This window comes from Rhamphochromis sp. 'chilingali', assembly GCF_963969265.1.
Source record: "Rhamphochromis sp. 'chilingali' genome assembly, chromosome: 19".
Taxonomy (NCBI): Eukaryota; Metazoa; Chordata; class Actinopteri; order Cichliformes; family Cichlidae; genus Rhamphochromis; species Rhamphochromis sp. 'chilingali'.
Window position 1 is genome coordinate 20,981,379 of NC_137946.1, and position 26,462 is coordinate 21,007,840.

Genomic DNA, 26,462 nt, shown 5'->3' on the forward strand with positions numbered 1-26,462 from the left:
GCGGCCGAGTGGGCTTCATCAAAAATGTGGTGAGAAGCAAAGTCTTTGTTTCACGTTGGTAAATGTAAATCACCTAATGTGCACCTCCTCCAGCAACGTGGCTAACAGTGTTGCACATATACTAATGCTGTTGTGGTTGTAGTTTTTTCAGGGGCAAATATATTTATGCTTTAGGTTTTCACGCTTCTTTGCACAATTCCCTGATGTCCATTTTAATAGTTTCAGAAATATTACAGGCATTTGCTGACATGCTACGGCTGAAGGCATGGTTTTTATTATAATTAGGAACCATACCTTCTTAAAGTAGCTGGAAAGAGGAATCGACAGTAATGAACTGACCATTCACAGTAATTGCAGGCTGTGTGGATGCAACATGTAGTTACATTTAAGGCTATGCCGTAATGTTTCAGAAGGGTTTGCAGTTATGATGTAGCACAAATCTCCAGTAAGATTGCATTAGGAAGGAGATCTGGTGTTAAAAAAAAACAAAAACGTTTTGAATAGAGTTAGAGGTAACAAGTAGCTTGTTCTTCTTCATACTCTTCAGAGAAAATAACAATCGCTAGCAAAATATAAGGAATCAAAATCGTAGCTTTACTAAAAGGACTCAAAGATGTCAGCAAACAGCTGGAGGGAGATTGCCAAAACTACTTGAAAGATGTGAAGGAAGGGACAAAGACAGGACAAATATGTTTGCCTCTGAAAAAACCAAACAAACCCTAGGAGGGTCCTCGCTCTTTTCTATCATGGCTGCCACCGCATATAAAACTCTGGGAAATCACCACAAGGTAATTTATTCATAATATACCATGCAAAAGCATGAATGCTGGTAATGATATCAGCCACTTGCATAGGCTACGTTATATTCATCTGAGAAGTCAAATCAAACCTTAAGACTTCAGACAAGTTTCCATTTATGACATATGGTGTAAATTTAAGGCAGAAAAACACTTTTAAACCCCACTTAACATGAAGCAGAATATGAATAAAATGTGAGTGCACGTGCATGTTGCTTCTATGTATTTGTTACTTTTTCGCATGTAATTTCATACATGAGGCCATGAGGTAAAATAAAAAGACAGCTATATAACTCAAAATTGAATTGAAATTTGAGATGAACCATGTATGCTGGCCTAACCCTGACCTTAAATGTACCCTTTCGATTTTTGTTGAAAGACAGCATCTCATCATCCTTTGAGATTTCCCTCGCTGGATGAATTCCCCATTTTTACGTGTAGGTCCCTAAGCCGTGCAGCAAGAAAAGCCCCTGTCGTTTTGCATTCGCCACGCTATATTTGGTGAAATACAGTAATTTGCATTGGAATTTGGACATTGCATATTCACGTGGAATTATGGTCACAGTTATTTTTTCTGTTTTTGTGAAATCAAAGAGAGAAAATATAATTAAACAAAAAGGTTTCTTTCAATTAAACCATTAAATAACGTGAAAAGTCTCCTGGGTGTTTCAAAACACCTAATTCATGTCTGCAAGTGATAGACTTTGATAGTTCAAAGCAATGCAAAGTGAAATGGCTGGCACTTTGCATGCTTGTGGCATAAGGTTCAGCCTTTAGGAGCGTGTGCCAGAAATTCCTTAATTCTCAGTTCGCAGTTGAGTAAACTAAGATTTGGGGGGATTACAGAGTTGCTGGAGGGAGTAACATGTAGTCCTGTCTGGAAACCTTCAGCTGGTAGGTTTCACATTATTCACACACGCTTTTCGCTACATCTGCCGTCTGACACACATCACAGTACATCACAGTGTCCTCGGAGGTACAGCTGTGTCGACTGATAAGAGACTCTTGAAGCTCCACCTCCGAGTGATCTGAAAATACTATGAGCCAAATTATCTCTTCTTGTGCATCCTCCTCCCAACTGGAAGCTCAGACTTGCTCACAGCTGCTTTTCCATCACACTGAAGGACATTGCACTGACATGTACTTAAAGTAACCTTACCCAGCTCTAACTACAAACACTAGCATGATAGTAACATTAAGCTGAATTTTTACTGTAAAAGGAAATGACTGATGTGTGACTTGCCTTTAGTCCCGGAAGTGTGACTGTTTTACTATACATACAGGTTCAAATATATACATACGCTTGCTTAAACCTTTTAATAAGTGGTACTGAAGGTTATGTGACATCTTTTAACTTGACATGACTTGTTAACTTTTCATTAGTGATCATGATTGTTTCTCTTTGCCAGAATGAAAAGGAATTGTTTGACAGCGCTCATTGGACTGACCAATATTCAGATCAATAAGAAATTCCAAGGAACTCGGTGAAGATCTAAGGAAAGTTGTAGATTTACTCAAGCTGGGAAGGTCTCTGAGCCATATCTAAACAACTTCAGATTCCAGGGATTCCAGTTATTGAGATGTCTCACCATTTTGCTAAGGTCTGCTAAGAAAACACAGACTGTCACCCTCAGATGAGAGGAAATTTATTAGGATACTCAGGAGCAACTCAAGAACCACAAAGCCTGTCACGAACTAGAAACTGCTGGAACACCAGTGTCATTGTCTACAGTAAAGTGAGTTTACATCATCAAGAACTGATAGGGCGCCGACCAAGAAAGAAACCATCCATCGATCTTCTTCCACTTACCCGGGGCCAGGATAATGCCGTAGCAGCCTAAGCGGAGAAACCCAGACCTCCCTCTCCCTAGCCACGTCCTCCAGCTTGTCTGGGGAACACCAAGCCTCCCCCAGGCTAGCCAAGAGTTATAATCTCTCCTGGGTCTGCCTCAGGGCCTCCTCCCGGTGAGGAGATGCCCAGAACACCCAGGAGGCATCCTTGTCAGATGCCTGAACCACCTCAAAAGGCTCCTTTCAATGTGGAGGAGAAGACGGCTCTACTATGAGTCCCTCTCACATGGCTGAACTTTCTCTAAAAGAGAGGCCAGCCATCCTTCGGAGAAAGCTCATTTCTGCTGCTTGTATCTGCGATCTCATTCTTTCGGTCACCACCCAAAGTACACGACCATAGGTGAGGGTGGAGATATAGATCAACTGGCTTCGCTTTTATGCTCAGCTCTCTCTTCACCACAACAGACCGATGCAGCGTCCTAGCGTCCATACCACCAATCTGTCTGTCGAATTCCCGCTTTCCTCTTCCTTCACTTGTGAACAAGACTCTGAGATACTTAAACTCTTCCACTTGGGGCAGTAACCAGTCCCTGACTCAGAGTGGGGACTCCACCCTTTTCTGCCTGAGGACCATGGCCTCAGACTTGGAGGTGTTGATTCTTGTTTTGCAGCACTGGAACGATTCACCCTGCTCCAAAATACACACCTTCAGTCTTGACTGAAATTTACAGCTGCCAACATGGGTGAGACAAGACAAGGCATAATCACATGACGTGATAAGGTGATGTTTTCAATGGATGGAATAATGAAGGAGGAGATCCACCTTCAAATTCTTACCTTCATTTCAAATCAACAGCTAGAAGGTGGAAACTTGGACAAAACTGGATGCTACTACAGGACAGTAATCCCAAACATACATCAAATCTGGTTTTGGAATGAATAAATCAGACTAACATTGAGTTTGTGGAATGGCCTTCCCTAAACCCGACCACAACAAACCAAAATTTGTGGCTTACACTTAACGGCTGGGTCCATGTCAGGAAACCATCCAATTTAAATGAACTCTACTAATTCTTTAAAGGTTACCAAATTAATCAAATATCGGTTGGGATGTATGTATACTTTTGATACTGTGTGGATTAGAGAAATCCAAAATAACATCAAACTTGTGCACAGTGGAAAAAGAACAGTTCCAAGAAATCCTTAAAAGCCCCAAATTACCATGACTTTTATGCCAATGATAAGTGTCTGTAAACCTCTGACCACAACTGTATACACACATAAACTATGAAAAAGAGAGCACCTCATACCCACAAGTCCAAGAAAAAAAGCACACAACATAAACACACATGCATCTGGGACTTTCAGAGCTTTAAGGAGAACTTTCAATTATTGATGAGGCCACGTGCTTTGTACCTTTATTGAGGCAAAGGGAGTCTCGGGTGGGCTTGACTCAGCATTTCTCTGTCCATTGCTTTTTCTTTCAGCCTCTGTCAGCACAGTGAGTGTGTGTTGGTAAATCATCTGTTGAGAAACACACAAAAGGGAAAACTAGACAGACAAACACAGACGATAAAGCCAACGTAGACTAAACAAGAGACACAAGTTGGTGAACAACTAACAGGTCAGTGGACCTTTATAATCTCGTTTTGTAGGTCAATAGCAATTTTCAGACTCCTGAAAGAAAATAAAATGTTACTGGTGGCAAACATCAGGTTTTGCTGTTGACCTCACAGCTGAAGGACTGCACTCATAGTGGAGGCAGAGCCACCAATTTGTCCTTCAGCTGTGGCTTCAGCTCAGCTGATATGACAAAATGCTGGCAAGAGTGTCAGCCTCCTGGGCATTATTTATAGTGTGAGGCTTGGGAATTTTAAGAACTATGATGTCTGCTTCTTGGTAGTTTAAAAATTAAATAACAATAATCAGCTTTGTCTGCGTTAATCTTGTTAAAATGACGTTAACACCATTAACGCGGCAAATCTCCGTTTGCGAGTTAGTGAAGATCGCCCCGTGCGTGGGGCTGCCTGGCGTCAACGCGTTAGCGCCGGGCAGCCCCATGATCCGTGCTAACTCGCTAGCAGAGATTTGCCGCGTTAATGCGGTTATGCTACAAAGAAACAACTGGCGATGTCAGCAGGTTTAAATTAAATTGAAACAATATTAGACTCGAGTTAATTCCTAATCAGCCATTTATCACCAGTAATTTAAACACCCCACCATCATAAAAAAGTTTTGAGTTAATTCAGGCTATGTTAGATAACATAGATAACTAGTCTCGATCATCATTTTAGCAATCGGGTTACGCTTACCCTTGCACCTGTCCACTGCCTGCCATTTCATTTTGACCAGATGCAGTTTTCTGCACCATCTCCTTTTGTTTATGTGCTAAAAGAGAAGTCATTACCTTGTAAGTAAAACCGATTCTGAAGTACGATTTTGCTAACTCATCTACACAAGACGTTTTGTAGAGGCCATAGCAGCCGTGGCAGTTTGTCTTGAAACAACAACTCTAATCTCTAAATTTCGACTTTCTTCTCAAAATGATCAATAATATCTTTTTATCTTAATGTGGCCCTAATACATCCCATCACACATCATGTGGAAGAGAACTAAAAATGGTGTATTTCATAGGGTTTTTTTTTTTTTTTGAAGCTGGCCACCACTTCCACCCAGTGACTGTTTTTGTGGCTCCTTCCAGCCTGTCACACAGCCAGACTCCTCGGCCATGGAGAAGTGCCCAGAAGGTAAATGAAACCACTCTGGCTTTAGAGGCAGAGGTCCTCAATTGATTTCACACCCACGTTTGCGCACATTCTTTAATTACACATTTACACACACACACACACACACACACACACACACACACACACACACAGAGAACCTTTGGCTAATGAATGGGTTTGAAACGTTTCTTGCGTTGCTTCATAAGAAAAATAGGATAACATGAAAATGAGCAGAATTAGACTCCTTTTTATGTCACGAACCGTGAATGAATGAGCAAGTCGCCCAAATTTGACATCACCATGGTAACAACAAATTCACAAATTGCATGCTGCCGTGCATACTACAGAAACGGCTCAACATACAGGGATGTACTGTAGTGAAAGATATAAAGACGGACAAACACAACTGTACTTTTGTACATCCTTGACCCACTTTGCTCAAGACACCATGTTCAGTCCCTGTTTGAATAGAGGCTAAAATCTTTATGACCCTTTTTTTACAGTGATGTGTGCTGTTCACATCTGATTACCACCAGGGCAATAACGGATAATCCACCGCTACTAATTTTCTACAACAGTTATGCTAATTGTTCCTGTTTGCTCTCTGACTTTGGTGCCTCTCCAAATAAAATAATTGTTTTCACTCCTGAAATTATGCAGCAAATTAAAAACTATTTTTTTCATTGCCTGTGTTAGTTTTTTATTTACCAATATGGAAAGCTGCATAATTATCACATAAAACTTGCAGATTTGTCAGTTTTTGCTCTGGAAAATTTTGAAATTTCTTTCAACACACTTAACCACTTATTTGCTCAGTGTAGCGTACACATGCATACGATGCACACGCACACTGACCCTCACATCACAGGCCCCCAGCTGCTGCTCTGTTGTAATTTATTATCCCTTCTGTGCCCAGTGGAGTCATGAAATCAGCCTGGCCTTTGTGACACACACACACCCACATGGATGCACACACACACACACACACACACACACAGTTCACGTGTCTTTTTCAAACAGTCATCTCAGCCCGCTACCCAGAAAGACCTCTTCGGCTTAATTAGTATAGGGTCCCCAGGGAGCGCACAACAGGGGAAAATACACTGGATGGATGAAGGAAGGATGAAGGGTTTGAGGCTGTCAGGCAAAAAAAATAAAGAAAAAAGAAAAACATTGAGGAGATGAGCTTTTCTGTTATATAAAAAGTGGAGCAAGTTGGGGGGTTTTCAGCTTATATTTAGAGTGAGGTTGTTAGTGATTATAAATATTACCCATAGATCAATGAGAAGCTTCCCATCCATACCCCAAGGTCCTTTGCATCCCCAAACTACCCACACGGTTTTCTTTCTCAGCCACATGCCCGATCCAAATGAATATTTTATAGGACCCAAACACAACTCTACAATAGCACACCATAAGGCTTTGTTGCGCTGGTCAACACTACACATGTAAACATCTACATAATTTACACAAATACAATCGGTGTCAAAGTCAAAATTCTGTATTATTCATGTGTAAACTTGGGAATGCAGAATTGTCTTCTATGCACTTTTGGGTTTGGCTGCAGAATTTTCTACCGAAAATCAAAACGGCAGGAAATTGTTGAAATGAGATTTTAAGAAATTAAACATCAAATATTGTGAACTTGTATGCATTTGCTCTCAGGCACCTCTGTGCACGCTTATAAATGCACACTTGACTCACAAACACACACACATGCGCGCGTACACTCTGGGAGGAATTGCACCATAATTATGCCTTAGGTAGAGGTGATTAATGTTTTAATGGATTCAATGTTTTATTCATAGTACCTATCCACTCTTGAATATGGCAGAGCGCACAGAAAACCATTGCCAGAAAGTGAATACATGATAAAACTGGCTATTAGTAAGTTCATACAGTAGATAAATTACACATCTCGGTAGCTTTGAAAAAAGTCGAATTTCAGGCTGAAACTGTAGATTCACAGTAGGTCTTATAAATAGTTTCATAAATATGTAATTTACTTCCCCTTCTGCCTCGTGCTTTATTTAGGGTTGTTCTGGGCATGAAGAATTTGGAACAAAACAATGTATTTTTGTGACAGACAGCAAAAGGCAGAGAAAAGGGACAGTAGGAGGAGAGGGTGTTGTCTCCTGAGTGAGGCCAGCAGGACCGGTTATTCTGTCCTAGAAATCCATTTACAGCACCGAGCACTCTGCCTAATCATCTGCCCCACTGTGAAAGGAATACTGTGTCCTACACTCAAGAAGGGCCATAAAACTGGATCACATTTAGGATTTTTAAATATTAGTCCTTCCTCCTGCTGATTTTCTCCCCCCAGTGTATGAAGAAGATTTCTTTTAAGCAATTTTGTTTGCAGACCAGAGTGGAGATTGAAGAATGATGAAAAAGGGAAACGGAGGTCACGTGTATATGATAGAAATTTAAGATAAAAGTGTTAGGATGGAGCTACTGTGGACACGATACTCTAATTAACAAAAGCAGTAGGGGTAAAATGATTATTTTATTATGTTTAGACAGTCATGGGGCTTAATTATATTTTGGAGAATATAAAAAGAGGATTTAATTGTGCAACTTAAATTCAATATAAATATTTCTGAAGCAGAACATGAACAAAAAATAATATTTGGCATTGTTTCCAAGCCACAGATCTTTAGGTAAGAACCATCTCCTACTGAGACAAATCGAATTCCTTGTGCTCTACTCTTTATTCATACTACTGTAGTGTAGAGCATGAGGAGTGGCAGAAAGCTGGATCTCATTTGTGATTTTTAAAAAAAACAAAAAACAAAAAAACATTACTCCTTCTTCCTGTTTTTCACCCTCCAGTGCATGAAGATTTCCCTTGAACAGTTTTGTTTGCGGAACAGAACAGACATTTTAAAAAATGAGGAGAGGAAATGCAAATGATGATAGAAATTTGTGATACGAGTGTTAGACTGCAGTTAAGCTCCTCTACAGTAAAAAAAAAAAAAAACACAAAACAGTTGAGGTGGTCCGGGCATCTGATCACCCCCTGGATGCCTTATATGTGAGGGTTTCTTGGACATGCCCAAGTTGGAAGAGGCCCCTGGACATACTGCGTTTTGGCTGGCTGGGGAACATCTTGGAGTTCCCCCAGAAGAGCTGCAGGAAGTAGCTGGGTGAGGGAAGTCTGGGCATCTTGTCTTAACTGTCTCCACAACCAGATCAAGTGGCAGAGGATAGGTGGATGGATTTCTTATTGCAATATTGTCTTATTTGTACACATCTACGGGTATTTGCACAGCTCACGCCAACCTCTGAGCACAATGTGAATGGCCACATTATCAGGCATCTGCAATCTATTCTCTTAATCTGATTGCTTTAATCCGGTCACTCCTTAACCCTGCTAATACCTGCTCCATGGCCTGTTCATCCTTCCTGTATATATTAAATAATGCAGGAGACTGCATGTTCCCCTAATTTATCGCTCTCTCCCAGCTGGATTTGAAGTGACAGATTTATGAGATTGCCATTTGCGGCTTGCGTGTAATACTGCCAGTTGAGGGTCAGTGAGACTGACAGAGTCAAAGCTGTTTGATGACCTCTCTGTGATAATGACCATACAAGAGAGAAGGACACAGAAGGACAGGGAAACAGATAAAAGGAGTAGAAGGTTATTGGTGTGGGTGGGTGATGAAGGAAAAAAGGTGGTTGGATGGTCATCTGACAGAGTAAAGCAGACACAACCACATCTCTTAAATGGGCTACATGTGATACCCTAGAAAAAAAACTGGGACAGATTCATATCGGTATGACGAATCAAATCAATCTTAGATGTCAGTTAACACTGTACACGGAGAAAATAGCTTTTTTAGATCAAAAGAAGAAATCTTTTCTTGAGTGCTTTTTTACTGAATTTGAGATTATAAGATTGTCTCCTCTCTAATTTCTGTCCATTAAATCAGGACACAAGCAGGCTTATTCAACGTTTTGTTAGCATAAACACTAACCTGGCTTTGTGCAAAGGTGAAAACACAAGCACCTAGAGCTCTCTCTCTTAAGGGTGCTTTATCCCACAGGCTTCAAACTCTGTTAGGGCCTGGGGCAGAATATACTATGTCTCTCTCACACACTATAAGTATAGCATCTTCATTCCAGCTTCTGATCACTACAATGGACTATGACCAGAGTCAGAGGTAAAAGTAATATATTTCCTAGTATGCTCCTTGTTCATTGAAACATCTCAGAAAATGTGCCAAATGATTAAAATAATCAACCAAAACAAAATAATTTGAAGATAAAATGGCATCGGCACCCTGCTTCTTGCCCTGTCTTGACCCTGAATTGGATAAACCGAAGAGAATGAATGGATAGACTGATGGATGGATGGACGGACAGACAGACGGATTTAATGAATAAAGCATTTATATACTACATACATGAAGTTTGGTTCACAAGATAGAACCATAGCTGACACTTGTAATCTGCCTAATATAATGGATTTGTGTATTTTGTGTAATGTACAAAGGATAATAGTTTGTCATTTCTGGACTGTGCTGTGCACACTGACAAGGATATGTCACAGTACGGCTGTGTGCAGGCAAAAGTAGGACCCAAACGCAAACTCAGAGACAAAAGGTAAACTCAAAAAACACAGCTTTATTGCTGGCGTGGAGTGGGACACGAAAAACAATACAAAATAAACTAAACTGGGAAAACTAAAGCACAAGGAGCCACAGGGGAAAAAAAAAAAAAAAAAAAAAAAAAAAAAAAAAAAAAAAAATCACACAGCTATGATGGAGACTACGACACTGACAAAGAGAAACACAGGGCTTAAATACACAGAGGGATAACGAGGGAATGAGACACAGAAGGAGGGCACAGCTGGGAGAAATCAGGACTGGACGAGACAGAGACGCAAAACTAGAAACACTCACATGAGGCATGGACCTTCAAAGTAAAACAGGAAGTATCACACAGAGACGCGAACTAGACACAGTGGAGACAGCAACTAAGAAACAGAGACAAACCATAAGGCAGAGGTCTAAGAACCAAAATACACAGAGGGAAATACTCAGCTTTGAACACAAGAGACTAGACTAGAGGGAGTAACAAAAGACCAACCATGAGAACATAATGCACAATGCAGGGTGACAGAAAACAAGAAACTCAAACATGCAAAGACACACCATAAACAGAACAGAGGGGGCACAGAGAGACATGAAGGGCAGGGGAGACTTAACATGGGTTGAAACACAAGGGGGAACTAATAAGCAAATCAACATAGGAGGCCTAATGAGCTAAACATACTATAAACATCAAAATGAACTAAAACTCAAAACACTGGGTCCCAGGATCGTGACAGAGCCCCCCCTTCAAGGGCGGATTCCAGACGCCCAAAACCAGGAAAAACAAAACAAAACCAAAAACAACCCACCCAGGGCGGGCGGCGGGGGTCCAGGACGGAGGGCCAGAAACAAAGCCACAAAAACACAATGTCCATCAAAAACACAGGAGCGCAGGGAACAGTTCACAACTCCTCAGGGGGCCGACCCGGAGGGTGACGGTCCAGAAGTCCATAGTTCATTTGATCAGGGGGCCGTCCGTGCGGACGGCAACGGCGGCGCCCAAGTGTCAGGCGTACCGGCCGAGGCTTGGAGGGCACAGGACCAGGCGACGCTGAAGCAGAGGCAGGACCAGGCGACGCTGAAGCAGAGGCAGGACCAGGCGACGCTGAAGCAGAGGCTGGCCCAGGCGACGCTGAAGCAGAGGCTGGCCCAGGCGACGCTGAAGCAGAGGCTGGCCCAGGCGACGCTGAAGCACAGGCAGAGGCTGGACCAGGCGTAGCAGAAGCACAGGCAGAGGCTGGACCAGGCGATGACGAAGACTCGGATGCAGCCGGACCAGGCGACGACGAGGCGGTCGCAGGTGGCGGCTGAACGGGCCCCTCGGACCCTCCAGCTGATGAGGCGTGAGGCTGAACGGGCCCCTCGGACCCTCCAGCTGACGAGGCGTGAGGCTGAACGGGCCCCTCGGACCCTCCAGCGGACGAGGCGTGAGGCTGGACGGGCTCCTCGGGCCCTCCAGCGGACGAGGCGTGAGGCTGGACGGGCTCCTCGGGCCCTCCAGCGGACGAGGCATGAGGCTGGACGGGCTCCTCGGGCCCTCCAGCGGACGAGGCATGAGGCTGGACGGGCTCCTCGGGCCCTCCAGCGGACGAGGCATGAGGCTGGTGTGGTTCTCCGGAACCACCAGCTGACGTGGCATGACCAGTAGGTGCAGAGACCACCGGCTGAACAGAAGGCTGAGTGGGTGACGGAACAGATGACTGAGCTGAACAATGGGGAGCTGGCTGAGCTGCACAGTGGGCTAAGGGCTGAGCTAACGGAAGCACGGGAAAGTGTACTATGGACTGGGTGGCTAACAGCGCTAATGACTGAGCTAAAGACTGAAAGGCATGCAGTAGTGATGGCGGTGTGGATTGCAGACCGAATTCTCCTGAGCCCTTAGTAGAAACAGGGACGGGCGCAGGCACATGCCGGACACTAGCCACTCCCACCCGAGGAGTAGGTACGGGTGCGGAGACGGGCTGTATCCTGGCTGACCTCACCCTGGGGACCGGAACAGGCACCGGCAGGGCAACTGCCCTTCCCACCCGAGGAGCTGGTACGGGTGCAGAAAGGGACAGAGCCTCAGCCGGCCTGGAAACCAGAGCGGGGACCAACTGGGCCTCAGCCTCCCCCACCCGAGGAACTGGTACGGGTGCAGAGGTACGCTGGGCCCGAGCTGCCCCGGGAGGAGAAACACGAGCAGGAAAAGGAGCAGGCTCAGAAAAAACAGTCTTAGAAACAGCAGGCTCAGGGTTGACAAAAACAGATCTATCAAAAATGAACCCGCCGTCCACTTCATGTTTTGCAGTCTTAGTATTAGCAGTCCTTGTTTTAATAGTTTTTGAAATCCTTGGGTTGACAGTTGTAGAGTGAGCTGACTTGGGGATGACTGAACCGGACCTGACAAAACCCGAACAGACGGAACCGAAACTGAATGTGTTTGACCTGGTAGAGTGGTTCACAGTTTTCCCTTTAACAGCATTTACAGCCTTTGGCGAGTGCTTATTGTCTGTGATTTCTCCCTGTTCAGAGGGAGCAAAATGAAAAAACTTCTCCCAGTCTATGTCATCGTCCATCAGGGACACATCGACAGGATCAGGAGTGTGTCTATTGTTCTTAATGTCCAGAGAAGTGGAAGAAGGATAATCAGTGTTACTCACCACCGGGAGTTGCTTAACATGGTCCATCTTATTGCGGCGTGTGCGCCGCTTCCTACGGGGAGGGGAAGCGGGCGGAGAGAATAGCCGAGCCTCCGGCGTGCAGAACGGCGACACGGAGGCTGGAGCGTGGGCAATTGAAGGGACGTGGAGAATTCCCACCTGAAGCGGCCGCGGCTTGGGTGCAGGTGAAGCGGCAGGTGGGGGCTTTCGGCAGCTCCGGGGACCACCGAGAGCCAGCCGCGTTCCTCGGAAAATCCGCCCGTAGTCAGGAGTGCGCCACGGCCTCAAGCGGAGCTCCTCCTCTAGCTCAGCAAAGGCAGCATCCTGACGCTCACGCAGCTGAGAGCGGTTTGCTGGGTCCATGTAATGGTCGTAGTCTTCTGTCACAGTACGGCTGTGTGCAGGCAAAAGTAGGACCCAAACGCAAACTCACAGAGACAAAAGGTAAACTCAAAAAACACAGCTTTATTGCTGGCGTGGAGTGGGACACGAAAAACAATACAAAATAAACTAAACTGGGAAAACTAAAGCACAAGGAGCCACAGGGAAAAAATCACACAGCTATGATGGAGACTACGACACTGACAAAGAGAAACACAGGGCTTAAATACACAGAGGGATAACGAGGGAATGAGACACAGAAGGAGGGCACAGCTGGGAGAAATCAGGACTGGACGAGACAGAGACGCAAAACTAGAAACACTCACATGAGGCATGGACCTTCAAAGTAAAACAGGAAGTATCACACAGAGACGCGAACTAGACACAGTGGAGACAGCAACTAAGAAACAGAGACAAACCATAAGGCAGAGGTCTAAGAACCAAAATACACAGAGGGAAATACTCAGCTTTGAACACAAGAGACTAGACTAGAGGGAGTAACAAAAGACCAACCATGAGAACATAATGCACAATGCAGGGTGACAGAAAACAAGAAACTCAAACATGCAAAGACACACCATAAACAGAACAGAGGGGGCACAGAGAGACATGAAGGGCAGGGGAGACTTAACATGGGTTGAAACACAAGGGGGAACTAATAAGCAAATCAACATAGGAGGCCTAATGAGCTAAACATACTATAAACATCAAAATGAACTAAAACTCAAAACACTGGGTCCCAGGATCGTGACAGAGCCCCCCCTTCAAGGGCGGATTCCAGACGCCCAAAACCAGGAAAAACAAAACAAAACCAAAAACAACCCACCCAGGGCGGGCGGCGGGGGTCCAGGACGGAGGGCCAGAAACAAAGCCACAAAAACACAATGTCCATCAAAAACACAGGAGCGCAGGGAACAGTTCACAACTCCTCAGGGGGCCGACCCGGAGGGTGACGGTCCAGAAGTCCATAGTTCATTTGATCAGGGGGCCGTCCGTGCGGACGGCAACGGCGGCGCCCAAGTGTCAGGCGTACCGGCCGAGGCTTGGAGGGCACAGGACCAGGCGACGCTGAAGCAGAGGCAGGACCAGGCGACGCTGAAGCAGAGGCTGGCCCAGGCGACGCTGAAGCAGAGGCTGGCCCAGGCGACGCTGAAGCAGAGGCTGGCCCAGGCGACGCTGAAGCAGAGGCTGGCCCAGGCGACGCTGAAGCAGAGGCTGGCCCAGGCGACGCTGAAGCACAGGCAGAGGCTGGACCAGGCGTAGCAGAAGCACAGGCAGAGGCTGGACCAGGCGATGACGAAGACTCGGATGCAGCCGGACCAGGCGACGACGAGGCGGTCGCAGGTGGCGGCTGAACGGGCCCCTCGGACCCTCCAGCTGATGAGGCGTGAGGCTGAACGGGCCCCTCGGACCCTCCAGCTGACGAGGCGTGAGGCTGAACGGGCCCCTCGGACCCTCCAGCGGACGAGGCGTGAGGCTGGACGGGCCCCTCGGACCCTCCAGCGGACGAGGCGTGAGGCTGGACGGGCTCCTCGGGCCCTCCAGCGGACGAGGCATGAGGCTGGACGGGCTCCTCGGGCCCTCCAGCGGACGAGGCATGAGGCTGGACGGGCTCCTCGGGCCCTCCAGCGGACGAGGCATGAGGCTGGACGGGCTCCTCGGGCCCTCCAGCGGACGAGGCATGAGGCTGGTGTGGTTCTCCGGAACCACCAGCTGACGTGGCATGACCAGTAGGTGCAGAGACCACCGGCTGAACAGAAGGCTGAGTGGGTGACGGAACAGATGACTGAGCTGAACAATGGGGAGCTGGCTGAGCTGCACAGTGGGCTAAGGGCTGAGCTAACGGAAGCACGGGAAAGTGTACTATGGACTGGGTGGCTAACAGCGCTAATGACTGAGCTAAAGACTGAAAGGCATGCAGTAGTGATGGCGGTGTGGATTGCAGACCGAATTCTCCTGAGCCCTTAGTAGAAACAGGGACGGGCGCAGGCACATGCCGGACACTAGCCACTCCCACCCGAGGAGTAGGTACGGGTGCGGAGACGGGCTGTATCCTGGCTGACCTCACCCTGGGGACCGGAACAGGCACCGGCAGGGCAACTGCCCTTCCCACCCGAGGAGCTGGTACGGGTGCAGAAAGGGACAGAGCCTCAGCCGGCCTGGAAACCAGAGCGGGGACCAACTGGGCCTCAGCCTCCCCCACCCGAGGAACTGGTACGGGTGCAGAGGTACGCTGGGCCCGAGCTGCCCCGGGAGGAGAAACACGAGCAGGAAAAGGAGCAGGCTCAGAAAAAACAGTCTTAGAAACAGCAGGCTCAGGGTTGACAAAAACAGATCTATCAAAAATGAACCCGCCGTCCACTTCATGTTTTGCAGTCTTAGTATTAGCAGTCCTTGTTTTAATAGTTTTTGAAATCCTTGGGTTGACAGTTGTAGAGTGAGCTGACTTGGGGATGACTGAACCGGACCTGACAAAACCCGAACAGACGGAACCGAAACTGAATGTGTTTGACCTGGTAGAGTGGTTCACAGTTTTCCCTTTAACAGCATTTACAGCCTTTGGCGAGTGCTTATTGTCTGTGATTTCTCCCTGTTCAGAGGGAGCAAAATGAAAAAACTTCTCCCAGTCTATGTCATCGTCCATCAGGGACACATCGACAGGATCAGGAGTGTGTCTATTGTTCTTAATGTCCAGAGAAGTGGAAGAAGGATAATCAGTGTTACTCACCACCGGGAGTTGCTTAACATGGTCCATCTTATTGCGGCGTGTGCGCCGCTTCCTACGGGGAGGGGAAGCGGGCGGAGAGAATAGCCGAGCCTCCGGCGTGCAGAACGGCGACACGGAGGCTGGAGCGTGGGCAATTGAAGGGACGCGGAGAATTCCCACCTGAAGCGGCCGCGGCTTGGGTGCAGGTGAAGCGGCAGGTGGGGGCTTTCGGCAGCTCCGGGGACCACCGAGAGCCAGCCGCGTTCCTCGGAAAATCCGCCCGTAGTCAGGAGTGCGCCACGGCCTCAAGCGGAGCTCCTCCTCTAGCTCAGCAAAGGCAGCATCCTGACGCTCACGCAGCTGAGAGCGGTTTGCTGGGTCCATGTAATGGTCGTAGTCTTCTGTCACAGTACGGCTGTGTGCAGGCAAAAGTAGGACCCAAACGCAAACTCACAGAGACAAAAGGTAAACTCAAAAAACACAGCTTTATTGCTGGCGTGGAGTGGGACACGAAAAACAATACAAAATAAACTAAACTGGGAAAACTAAAGCACAAGGAGCCACAGGGAAAAATCACACAGCTATGATGGAGACTACGACACTGACAAAGAGAAACACAGGGCTTAAATACACAGAGGGATAACGAGGGAATGAGACACAGAAGGAGGGCACAGCTGGGAGAAATCAGGACTGGACGAGACAGAGACGCAAAACTAGAAACACTCACATGAGGCATGGACCTTCAAAGTAAAACAGGAAGTATCACACAGAGACGCGAACTAGACACAGTGGAGACAGCAACTAAGAAACAGAGACAAACCATAAGGCAGAGGTCTAAGAACCAAAATACACAGAGGGAAATACTCAGCTTTGAACACAAGAGACTAGACTAGAGGGAGTAACAAAAGACCAACCATGAGAACATAATGCACAATGCAGGGTGACAGAAAACAAGAAACTCAAACATGCAAAGACACACCATAAACAGAACAGAGGGGGCACAGAGAGACATGAAGGGCAGGGGAGACTTAACATGGGTTGAAACACAAGGGGGAACTAATAAGCAAATCAACATAGGAGGCCTAATGAGCTAAACATACTATAAACATCAAAATGAACTAAAACTCAAAACACTGGGTCCTAAGACCCAGGATCGTGACATATAAGCCTTAACACTGAAGTTCACTGGAAGCCCACATACACAAATCTGTACTTTTAACTCCCACCACCCTCCGGAACACAAGCTTGGGGTGATCAGGACCCTGCCATACTTGACAGAAAATGTTCCCTATGGCAGAAGGGAAACAAAAGGAACATATACGTGTACACAAGTACATACTGTACTTCAGACCCAGCCACACCCTCGGACATAAACCTGTTCATCCGTAAAACAAAGCTCCCAAACAGAAACTAAGCAACATAGTGTACGCTGCGCAGTGCAGTGAGGAGTGACAGATGGTTTGAAATAGGAGTAAAAGAGGCCACCTATGTCCACTGTGGAGGACCATCATCGAAGGAGGTGGTGGCTTACGGCAGGTGCCTCAACCCTGACTCACATCAAGTAACCTCAACAGGTCACATGATAGGGTGGGGCAAGGTCTCACAGTGGTTTCACCTGAAACCTCTGGTGGTAATGACCCACGCCTTTTTTCACACCTTGTCTCATGTGATGACATACGTGATTAATAGTGTGTCAACGACCACCTCCTAAGCAGCATTAGGGCTTAAATACCTGGGACTTTTGGTTTTTGAACTGAAAGAGCCTCTTGGATGAGAGGTGAAATGGGTTTAAAAAACTTAAAGCTCTCTTTCTGGCTCTTGTTTTTCCTGTAATGTAGATGGGACAATTTGATAGCCATGAAGCTTTTTTGCCAAGCAATCTGCTTCCTGGTTGTCACTACATATTTAACTGTATGATTACATGACAGCTGCTTTTGATTTTGGATTGAATAGGCTGTTTTCTCATAATAAAACCTATTATAAGACAGTGTGAGTACAGATGTAACACAGATAGGAGATATTACATTAACCAGCTTTTCTTTTGGTATACAACATAACTCCTTGTCTAACAAGGAGAGATTTTATCCACAATTCTTTTGAATCTTTATGTCGATGATGTGTCAAAGAATATGAGAGCCTGTAAATTTAGTGAACCACATCATGTATGCAGATGATCTTGTGGTCTTCAGTCCTAGTAGTGCTTCTCTCCAGCAGCTACTTCACATATGTTCTGCGTATTACTCGCAATGCCTGTAAGAGCGATATGATTTCTAGATTCTATATAGATTAAGGAGGAAATCTATCTCAGATTTCCAAAGTTTACATTGTCAGATAATAATCTTACTGTCAGTAATGAGATCAAATATCCTGCAGATCTTTCTGCAGATCCAATGACAGATGACAACAATATTTATAGGCATGACAGTTAATGTATGCTCAAGCGAACATCCTCTTATGCAAATTTACTGCATGTACAGAATGAGTGAATATTTCTTCATTTAGAGCATACTGTACACATTTGTATACAGAACACCTGTGGATGAAATACAGGGAAGCGAGCTACATGTAGCTTATAATGATGCCATGAGGTTGTTACTAAAGAGACTAAAATGGCAAGTGAGATGCTTGTAACTGCTGGAATCAGTATATTTAAAGCTTTATTAAGAAATCTCATGTTAAAATTTATATTCAGGCTCAACACGCCTGAGAATGAGATCACTGGGCTAAATGGATATCAGGTTTGGCAAAACATGAGTCTTTATTGGAGGCACTCCTGTAGTCTCTTTGTGGGTGTATTTCTTTCTATGGACAATGAGTGCTGAATAAAGATTGACTGATTGGGAAACATTGAAAAGAGGAGTCTCTAGCCACCTGACAAAAATGATAATGCTGAAAAATACTGCAGAGTGCAGTGGCCAGTGTGAAGAGGACGAGGTTTGCATTTAAGTTATGCATGAAAAGGAACACCAAAACGACCACCAAAAAAAACGATAGCATACCTCCTTGTTTCATCTCCACACAACAAATGAGCTAGGGATCAAAAAGCCCGAGCCAAGGATGCGCTTTTACTGAAGCTTTGGTGGGGGGGTTGGGTTTCTCATTTTTCTCACGACCTGATATAGGCTGCATCGTGAAAAGACAGGATAGCGATGGGAGGAGGGTTTTTTTCTGCCCTGAGTGGGCAGGCCCTTAAAGCACGGCGTGGTTATATTATTGGCGCATAGCTGTTAAATGATGAAGAATTTTAGAGAGGTTGCCGGTGGTCCAACCAATCGCGTACCGAGGTGTGGCCCCGTGAAGGCGTGGTCTAAGCGAAGAGGGGCCGTCCCAGAAGCGGAAGTGTGTCTCGGCTGATCTTTCGCTGTCATTCGGCCACGGTCGGTTCCAGGAGAGAGGGGCAGCCAAGAAGCAAGCAAGCACACACACAGAGGATCGGCTGGCTCTGAAGGAGAGACAGTTAGTGAGAAGAAAAGAAAATAAAGCGAACAATGAAACCGATCGAATAAGGCTTTATGAACGAACCGAGTATAAGTCACACACTGCCACGTTAACAAAGCTCTTCGATGATACGGTCCAGATTACAGGCAGCAGATAGAGAGCTGTGTCATTGAGCAGGCAGGACACGTCAGGAGAAGGGAGAGAGAAAAAAAAAGCTGACCGACTGCACTGTACGAGTCAGCTACTAAAACCGCCTCTGAAAACCTTTGCCTGCCGCACTCATTGTTTCAAGGACACCGTCTCGCTCTCAGCCCGAGGGAAAGGATCTCGACACAGACGACGCCGAGGTCGAAAGGTGGTGATCAGAAGGTGAGGAGATGTTTTATTCGCTTGCCTTCAACCTGTCCAGCTAGCTAGCATTCGTGCTAACGGTCGTTAGCTAGCAAGCTAATGTTAGCAACGGATGGAAAAGTTAGCTGGTCAGCTAACAGCGATTTAAACTGCTTCTCCGTCGACGCGTGAAACCGATTAATTAACAATAATTTGCCCGACTGATAAAAAAGCCGTATTAATATAAACGTAATTTTGATAGTGGGCTCTTCCCAGGGTGCTGACAGCTGTCAAACAAGGTCGAGTGTTTTATTTTTGACGGGTTTGTTGGTTTTTTGTCAATATTTTCAGCCTTCGTTGATATTTTGTGCTAATGTGCGTTTCTTGGGTGATAATTAGTTGCCTGTCAGTTGGTTTTCGTTAGTAAAACGTCCCCAAATGGAGACTATATGCTCGACACAGCAGTGGTTCTGGCTTTACTGGTGGCTGCCAGCAGCTCAGCTGTAGACAATCTGGCAACGTCACGGGGTTATAATTAGCTAAAGATGTAACGTTAACTGGCTGGCTTTTTTTTTAAGGATGAGCTCTAAAGCCACAGTACAGTGAATGTTATATGTGTGTAGGATCTCATTTAGAACCTACACATAAAGAGATTTCCATGCCTCTGTGTCCCCTCACTTCGTTGTTTTTTTTTTTCTAAATCCCTTGATCTGTTGGTTAATGTGAGTGGGTGACTGCTAACTCAGTGCATGCCATGCTTGTATGCTCTTCTCTCTATAGGACCAAACGATCACGGGATAGCACTTGTCTGTGGGGGGAGAAAACAAATGGGGGATTACGGGTTTGGAGTTCTAGTTCAAAACAACACTGGCAACAAGTCTGCATTCCCGGTCCGAATCCACCCGCATCTGCAGCCCCCTCATCATCACCAAAATGTGTCGCAGAGCCCTGCCGCTTTCATAAACAGCACCACAGCCGCAGGGAATGGCACCACGGGAGGCTCTCCCTGGCTCTTCCCTGCCTCCGCCACCCACAACAGCGTGCAAGACGAAATCCTGGGGGGGCCAGAAAAACCCAAAGCACAGCAGCAACAGGAAATGCAAGAAACGCAAGAAAAGCAGCAGTTGTCTCCTGGGAGTCACCAAGAGGGTGGAAGTGGCGTTGGGATAATTTCAGAATTGGAAAAAGCCAGGTCCGAGGAAGGCAAGACAGAGAATGGCACATCTGACAGCAGTAATGGAAAAGAGAAGCAGCTCCGTCTTGAGTCACCTGTTCTGACAGGCTTTGATTACCAGGAGACATCTGGTCTCGGGGGTACGGGCCCAGTTCAGTCCAGTACAACCTCGTCATCGCTTTCTGGCTTTAACAACTGGTCACCCGCCATCCCACCTGCGCCATCAACAATCATCAACGAGGATGTCAGCTTTTTCAACCCGGCGTCTGCCAGTAACGGGCCTCTGCTGTTCCAGAACTTCTCACACCACGTCAGTCCAGGGTTTGGTGGGAACTTCTCCCCCCAGATCGGACCAGCTGCTGCCTTGTCCCAGCACCACCCGGCTCCCCCACCTCATCCCCATTTCCAGCACCCCCACAGCCAACACCAGCAGCATCGGCGTTCTCCAGCTTCTCCCCACCCACCACCGCCCTTCCCACACAGGAATGCAGCTTTCAGCCAGTTGCCGCATTTGTCCAACAGCCTGAACAAGCCCCCGTCTCCCTGGGGTCCAGCCAGCTACCAGAGTCCCTCTCCCTCCCCCGGCTCCTCCACTTCCTGGAGTCCCGGAGGAGGATATGGTAGTGGTGGCGGCTGGGGAGGATCTCAAGGCAGAGATTATCGACGCGGGCTGAATGGCGGGATGACTCCCATTAACTCTATCTCCCCATTGAAGAAGACCTTCCCTAACAACCATGTGGCATCCCAGAAGTACCCTCGAAACAGTCCCGCAGGCTTTAACCCCAAGTCCTGGATGGATGATGGAGTTGGCCGCAGCGATAACATCTTCCCCTTTCAGGTCAGTTTGCCTCTAAGATGTTTATTCAGATGGTTGAGTGGGAATTTTCACTAACTGTATGGAATTGTCCTCTTTTTCTTCCCAATTATGTTGTATACTAAGCATGAATGTCCAGCGTATATGTCTGGTTCTGAATATTTTTCAGTTGTAGCTGCTAATCACCTGAATTATTAAACAGCAGGATGTCATTTATGTGAACTATTAATATTATAGCATTATGTGGTACAGCTTCTATTTTTAGACACAGCAGGAGGGCACAGATTTACACGATGCTTTTGCTACTGTGTTAAACCTGTTATTGGACTCTGTACTTCTATAGCTGAGCGTCCTTTGCGATGACTAATGTGGCTCTGTCACTGCAGTGGTGTGTGCCATGTGAATTGGGGGGGGGGGGCGCATATAGGAATGGGGGAGAAGACGGCATGGACAGAAAAAAAATGATAAGATTTTATAATGGGAGACTGGGAGAGCGAGGTACAAAATGAAGACGGCGATGGAGGGTATAACGACAGACAATAGTGTCAAAAACTATATCTGCATTAAGTGATGAATAACAATACATTATGGTTAGATTGCTTTTGTTCCAGTCGTAAACAACCATTAGCAACAAACGGTGATACTGTAGATCCATGAACCTTGCTCAGTTCTTTATGCTTTGCATATATTAGGCTCTTGACCTATTACACTGTGTAAAAGAGAGCCTGATGATTTATAAGATTTAGAGTTACATTAATCACTTACTGTATGTCATGGCATGGGTGGCCACCCCTTAATAAAAAAAAAATCCAACCTGTTCATTCATTTTAAAAGCTGGGTCCACATACAATGAAGACTGCTTAAATAATTGTACTGTCACATGTAGAAACCAGCTGTAATGGAAAGAGGTAGAGGGGCCTGGAGATAAATTCATTCTATTGATCTAGCCCGTGATTGATTGTGCTGGTCGTTATAAGGAGGAGGGGAAAGAGACAGAGGTGGCTATAGACCCATCTGGGCCTATCCAGTGAAATGTTTCTTTAAGTACCCTACATATCCTTTACTTTTTTACGTTGTGACAAAGTCCCTGCAAGTTGGTGTCAGTCGTAGTCGTCGTCATGGATGAAAATAGATCGTGTTAAATAGTCCTGGTGGCTGCATGTCTTTTTAGATTCAGCAGCCTGTCAACATCATAACTGAACGTATAGATTGCAGATTTCCTGGACACGTTCTTTACCAGTGAATCCAAAATTCTCTAAAGATGCAAAGTAACTTAAAACTGTTAAAAGTGATGCTTGTTGTGACCTTTCTTCTTGTCCATTAGCAGTTAATGACTCAACACTCCACAGGCTCAGCAGCCAGAAGGTTGTGCGGACATGTCTTGACATGTATTAGAGAGGGAGCACATGCTTCTCAGTAGCTATTTAGGATTAATGTTGTTAACAGCTAATTGCTGTAGGTAGTTGTGCGGCCCAGGTTCGTGTCTGACCTGTTCCAGTTTGCTTTGATGAGGAGACTATTTAAAGGGGGCCTGTTATTCTCATTTACAGTTCCATATTTTTATTCTTGGACTCCACTAGACTAGCTTTGCATGATTCAGTTAAGACATCCTCATTTGTCTTGTACAGGGTGTTGGTACAGTTCATCCAACGTTTGAAATGAGCTTTTTTAGCTCCCACCCCATCATTGCTTAAAGCCACTAAATGTCAGTGACCTTCTGTGGTCTCTGATTGTCACCACACTTGCTGTGTGGACTTCCCTTAAGAGGACAATATTAGGAACATCCTCTCTCTTTTAGCTAGTTTTCTGGCAGCATAATTACAAGGATGGTGGCTCACTTATTTAGCATTGTAGTTTAAAAAAAGATAACTAAAATTGTAACAAGGTAGTTAGCTAATTTATAACTTCATCCTATTGCTTCTATTAACAGTTTTTACATGTCAAAAAGATTTAAAAAGCTTAAATTGATTAAATAACTGGGCAAATGTTGTGACCTAGTTCTGTATTACCTGTTCAGCTAATATCCGTCCTCTTAAGTTAATTAGTTACTGTATGCAAAATCATTTGTTGTGATATGTGAACGGGGTCATCAGTGATAGAATACTATAATGATCTTATAGAAGCATCACTTTCGGCTCATGCTGGAAGGAGGGAGGCTCTCCTGTGTCTCACTTTGTCTCCATCCTCCTCCCTGCTTTGTGCAGAGGTGCACATACGCAGCTGTTATGTCTTCATGAGCACAAAATTACAGATTAGCATGGTTGGATGGTACAAAAAAAGCTGTTGGCTTAATAAAAAAAAAAAAAAAAGACCAGAAAAAGTATAATGAGAAAGAAGTTCCCAACATGCTTTGTAGATTTAAATGCGTTAAAAGCATTACAACTGGCGTTACAACTGGTGTCAAACAGCCTGTAGATCAGATTTGGGTTTCTGCAACAATTTTGAGAAGCCTGACTGTTACATCCCGGTGTTAGAGTTAAGCTAGCTTTCCTGTAGCTGCAGTATGTTGTTCTTCCTTGTGGTTGAATCAGATCAACTAAAGTAGCATTGTCCTCTTGCCCCCTTGATACTGCAAGGGCAGATGGAGGATGGGCGTAGAATGGCCTCCCTGTCGGTGTGCATGTCTGAGAGAGGGAGAGGGACTGATTATGTAAGTGTAACTCCTTTTTTAAAATAACAACACATTTAAAATATAGGTTTCAATAACAAACAAAGGATAACAATGACTGTTAAGAAATTGCTGTGTATATTTATAGTCCTCAAGCTCATTTTGAAACCTGCCGCAATCTCCACTTTTGCTTCTTTTCTTCAAGAACATCTCCTTCGTGAATCTGTACTTTTCAAGCATATGCACGGTGGCGTAATGGCAAGTCGGACACGATCAGTTCACGCAGATTTGTTTTCGCCTCGCTTTGCGTGGATGTGGATCGGTATTGTTTTGCCCGTAGTTACATCTTCCACTCAGATCTGTATCAGTGCTGCTTGTTGCATTGTGTAATGCAGCCGCTTTGGAACATTCACTTCATATGCACTTCATGTGGATATTAGGATTTGTTCCAACTGAGATAGTTTACTACATGTAAATGAGGATTTGCTTATAAGTCTGTCAAATTCTGAATCACATCAGTTGTTTTTCTTCTCTTTTTTCTTTTTGTCAGTTTCGATCCACCACAAAACAACCGAATCTTGAAATGTTTCATTTTGGTGTGAGCATGTACTGTAGGTCATGATGTTGTGGTGAAGTGGTTACTGTAGAAACCATTGTTAAATTACTGCACAGCCAACCAAGCGTCACATTTAATTGCCAGTGCCTTCTCTGTATATTTCACTCTTAAATACATCTATCCAAGTGTTGTTTGGCTTTCATTATCCATGCTTGCATATACATGTGACATGAAAATTGCCACATCGGTCTCATCAGTTGCCTTAAGCAGTTTCCTATCCATTTACTCCCGTAGCTACAGAAATACTCCAGAGGAAGTTATGGGAAAGATGGCTTTGTTTTGCTTTCTTTAAAACTGTTTTTAAAATGGTTCTTGTCAATGTTTGTTGAGATCAGGCATTGTTCAGATGACTGATTACACAAGTTGTCTTACACAAGGCACTCCCGGATTTGGTAAATGAAACACTGTAGTTTGTGTAACTGTGAACTAAACAGACCTGTGTCACATCCCTTCTCCTGTAAGCCTCAACTGTTGGAGTTTTAGCACACACAACAGATGAAGGATCAATTGGGCATTATTCAGGTCTTCTGTGTTTGATGAAATAACTCCTATTTCATCACAACATCTGCTTCTTTGTGCATTTTTAATGTCGTAAACATGTAATATAGATGATTTCTGTAAGTCAGTACTTTTGTGACCTTTGCACTATAAACTCGCTGCACATAAACACAATAAATCAATAGTATGCAACCAGTCAGATATGTTACAGTGGTTAACTATCCAGACACACTGCTGCTAACTGCTAGCACACAGTTCACTTAGTAAATAACCTTTGACCAGAAATGTGTACTTTTTAAATGTCAGGGAAGTCTTTATTTTCTTCTTTTTCTATCTGTTATTCTTTCCTTCTTTGTCCTCTAATTCTTCACCCGTGAATTTCAAGGTCAGAAGCCTGCTGCTGTGTCAGGTGTACTGAGACTGGTAAATCTGGCCAGTGACCAGGTCAAGACCTGCAGGGTCTGAGGTAGAGAAGCCAGCACAGGATATTGCCTCAGTAAGCCACCTGGGTAACTGTTGGTTACAGCGCTCCTGACTGTTTGTGCAGCTTAGAAATAATGATGCTGTTATCTGAAGGCACATTATTAAAACTGTCTCTGTGTATGTCCAGAAAATCTTTGCAGAGTGTGGTTTTACATATCGCTTTAACCAAAACAACGCTACTTTTTATGTAAAATCAGACCTGTAAATGACCAGTACACGGGGTTGTAAGCTGGTTTGCGTTACGAATATTAGACTATTAGGCCGTTTGTTTTTACTCGATAAGCCTGTGCTTTAAATATTTGTAGTTGGATGCCCTGCGTCAGCTTACATGGGCTCCAGCTCTTCTGTGACCCTGAATTTGATAAGAGGTTAAGAAAATGGATGCATGTTTGGAAAATACTGTAGCTCTGGAGTGGGCGGCACAGTGGTTAGAGCTGTCGCCTCTCAGCAAGAAGGTCCTGTGTCTGCATGTTTCCCTTTTGCCTCCAGATACTAAATCTTCCTCCTACAGTCCAGTGACATCCATGTTAGGTTAATTGGCTGTCTCTGTGTTAGTGCTGCTATATACTGGCGACTTGTCGAGGGTCTACCTCTCCTCTCACACCATGACAGTTGGGAGAGTCTCCAGACCTCAGACCCCACCCCCAATCCTGAATCAGATTAAGAAAATGGATGGATGTATAACTGGACGGATGGTGCTCAGGAGCCTAAAGATGATATTCAGTATTTACATGAACCTTTGTTGGTTATATTCTACAAAGGCCAAGGGTGGCAGTACATGCGTGAAAACTGCTAACATCTGAATCTTTAATGAAAATATGATGCAGAAAATATTGAGTGTGAACTAGAGGAAGTGCAGTTG

General features: G+C 45.2%; 1 protein-coding gene across 4 annotated transcripts in view; it reads left to right on the forward strand.

Moving 5' to 3' along the window:
- Positions 1–18,997: 18,997 nt before the first annotated feature.
- Positions 18,998–26,462, forward strand: part of cpeb4b (cytoplasmic polyadenylation element binding protein 4b) — a 35,022-nt gene continuing 27,557 nt past the window's right edge. For all 4 annotated transcript variants that reach the window (XM_080867139.1, XM_080867141.1, XM_080867140.1 and 1 more), the window contains exons 1-2: positions 18,998–19,446; positions 20,188–21,419. In XM_080867139.1, the coding sequence (XP_080723265.1) occupies positions 20,235–21,419 (1,185 nt within the window). In that variant the 5' untranslated portion in view covers positions 18,998–19,446; positions 20,188–20,234. The remainder of the gene's footprint in view (positions 19,447–20,187; positions 21,420–26,462) is intronic.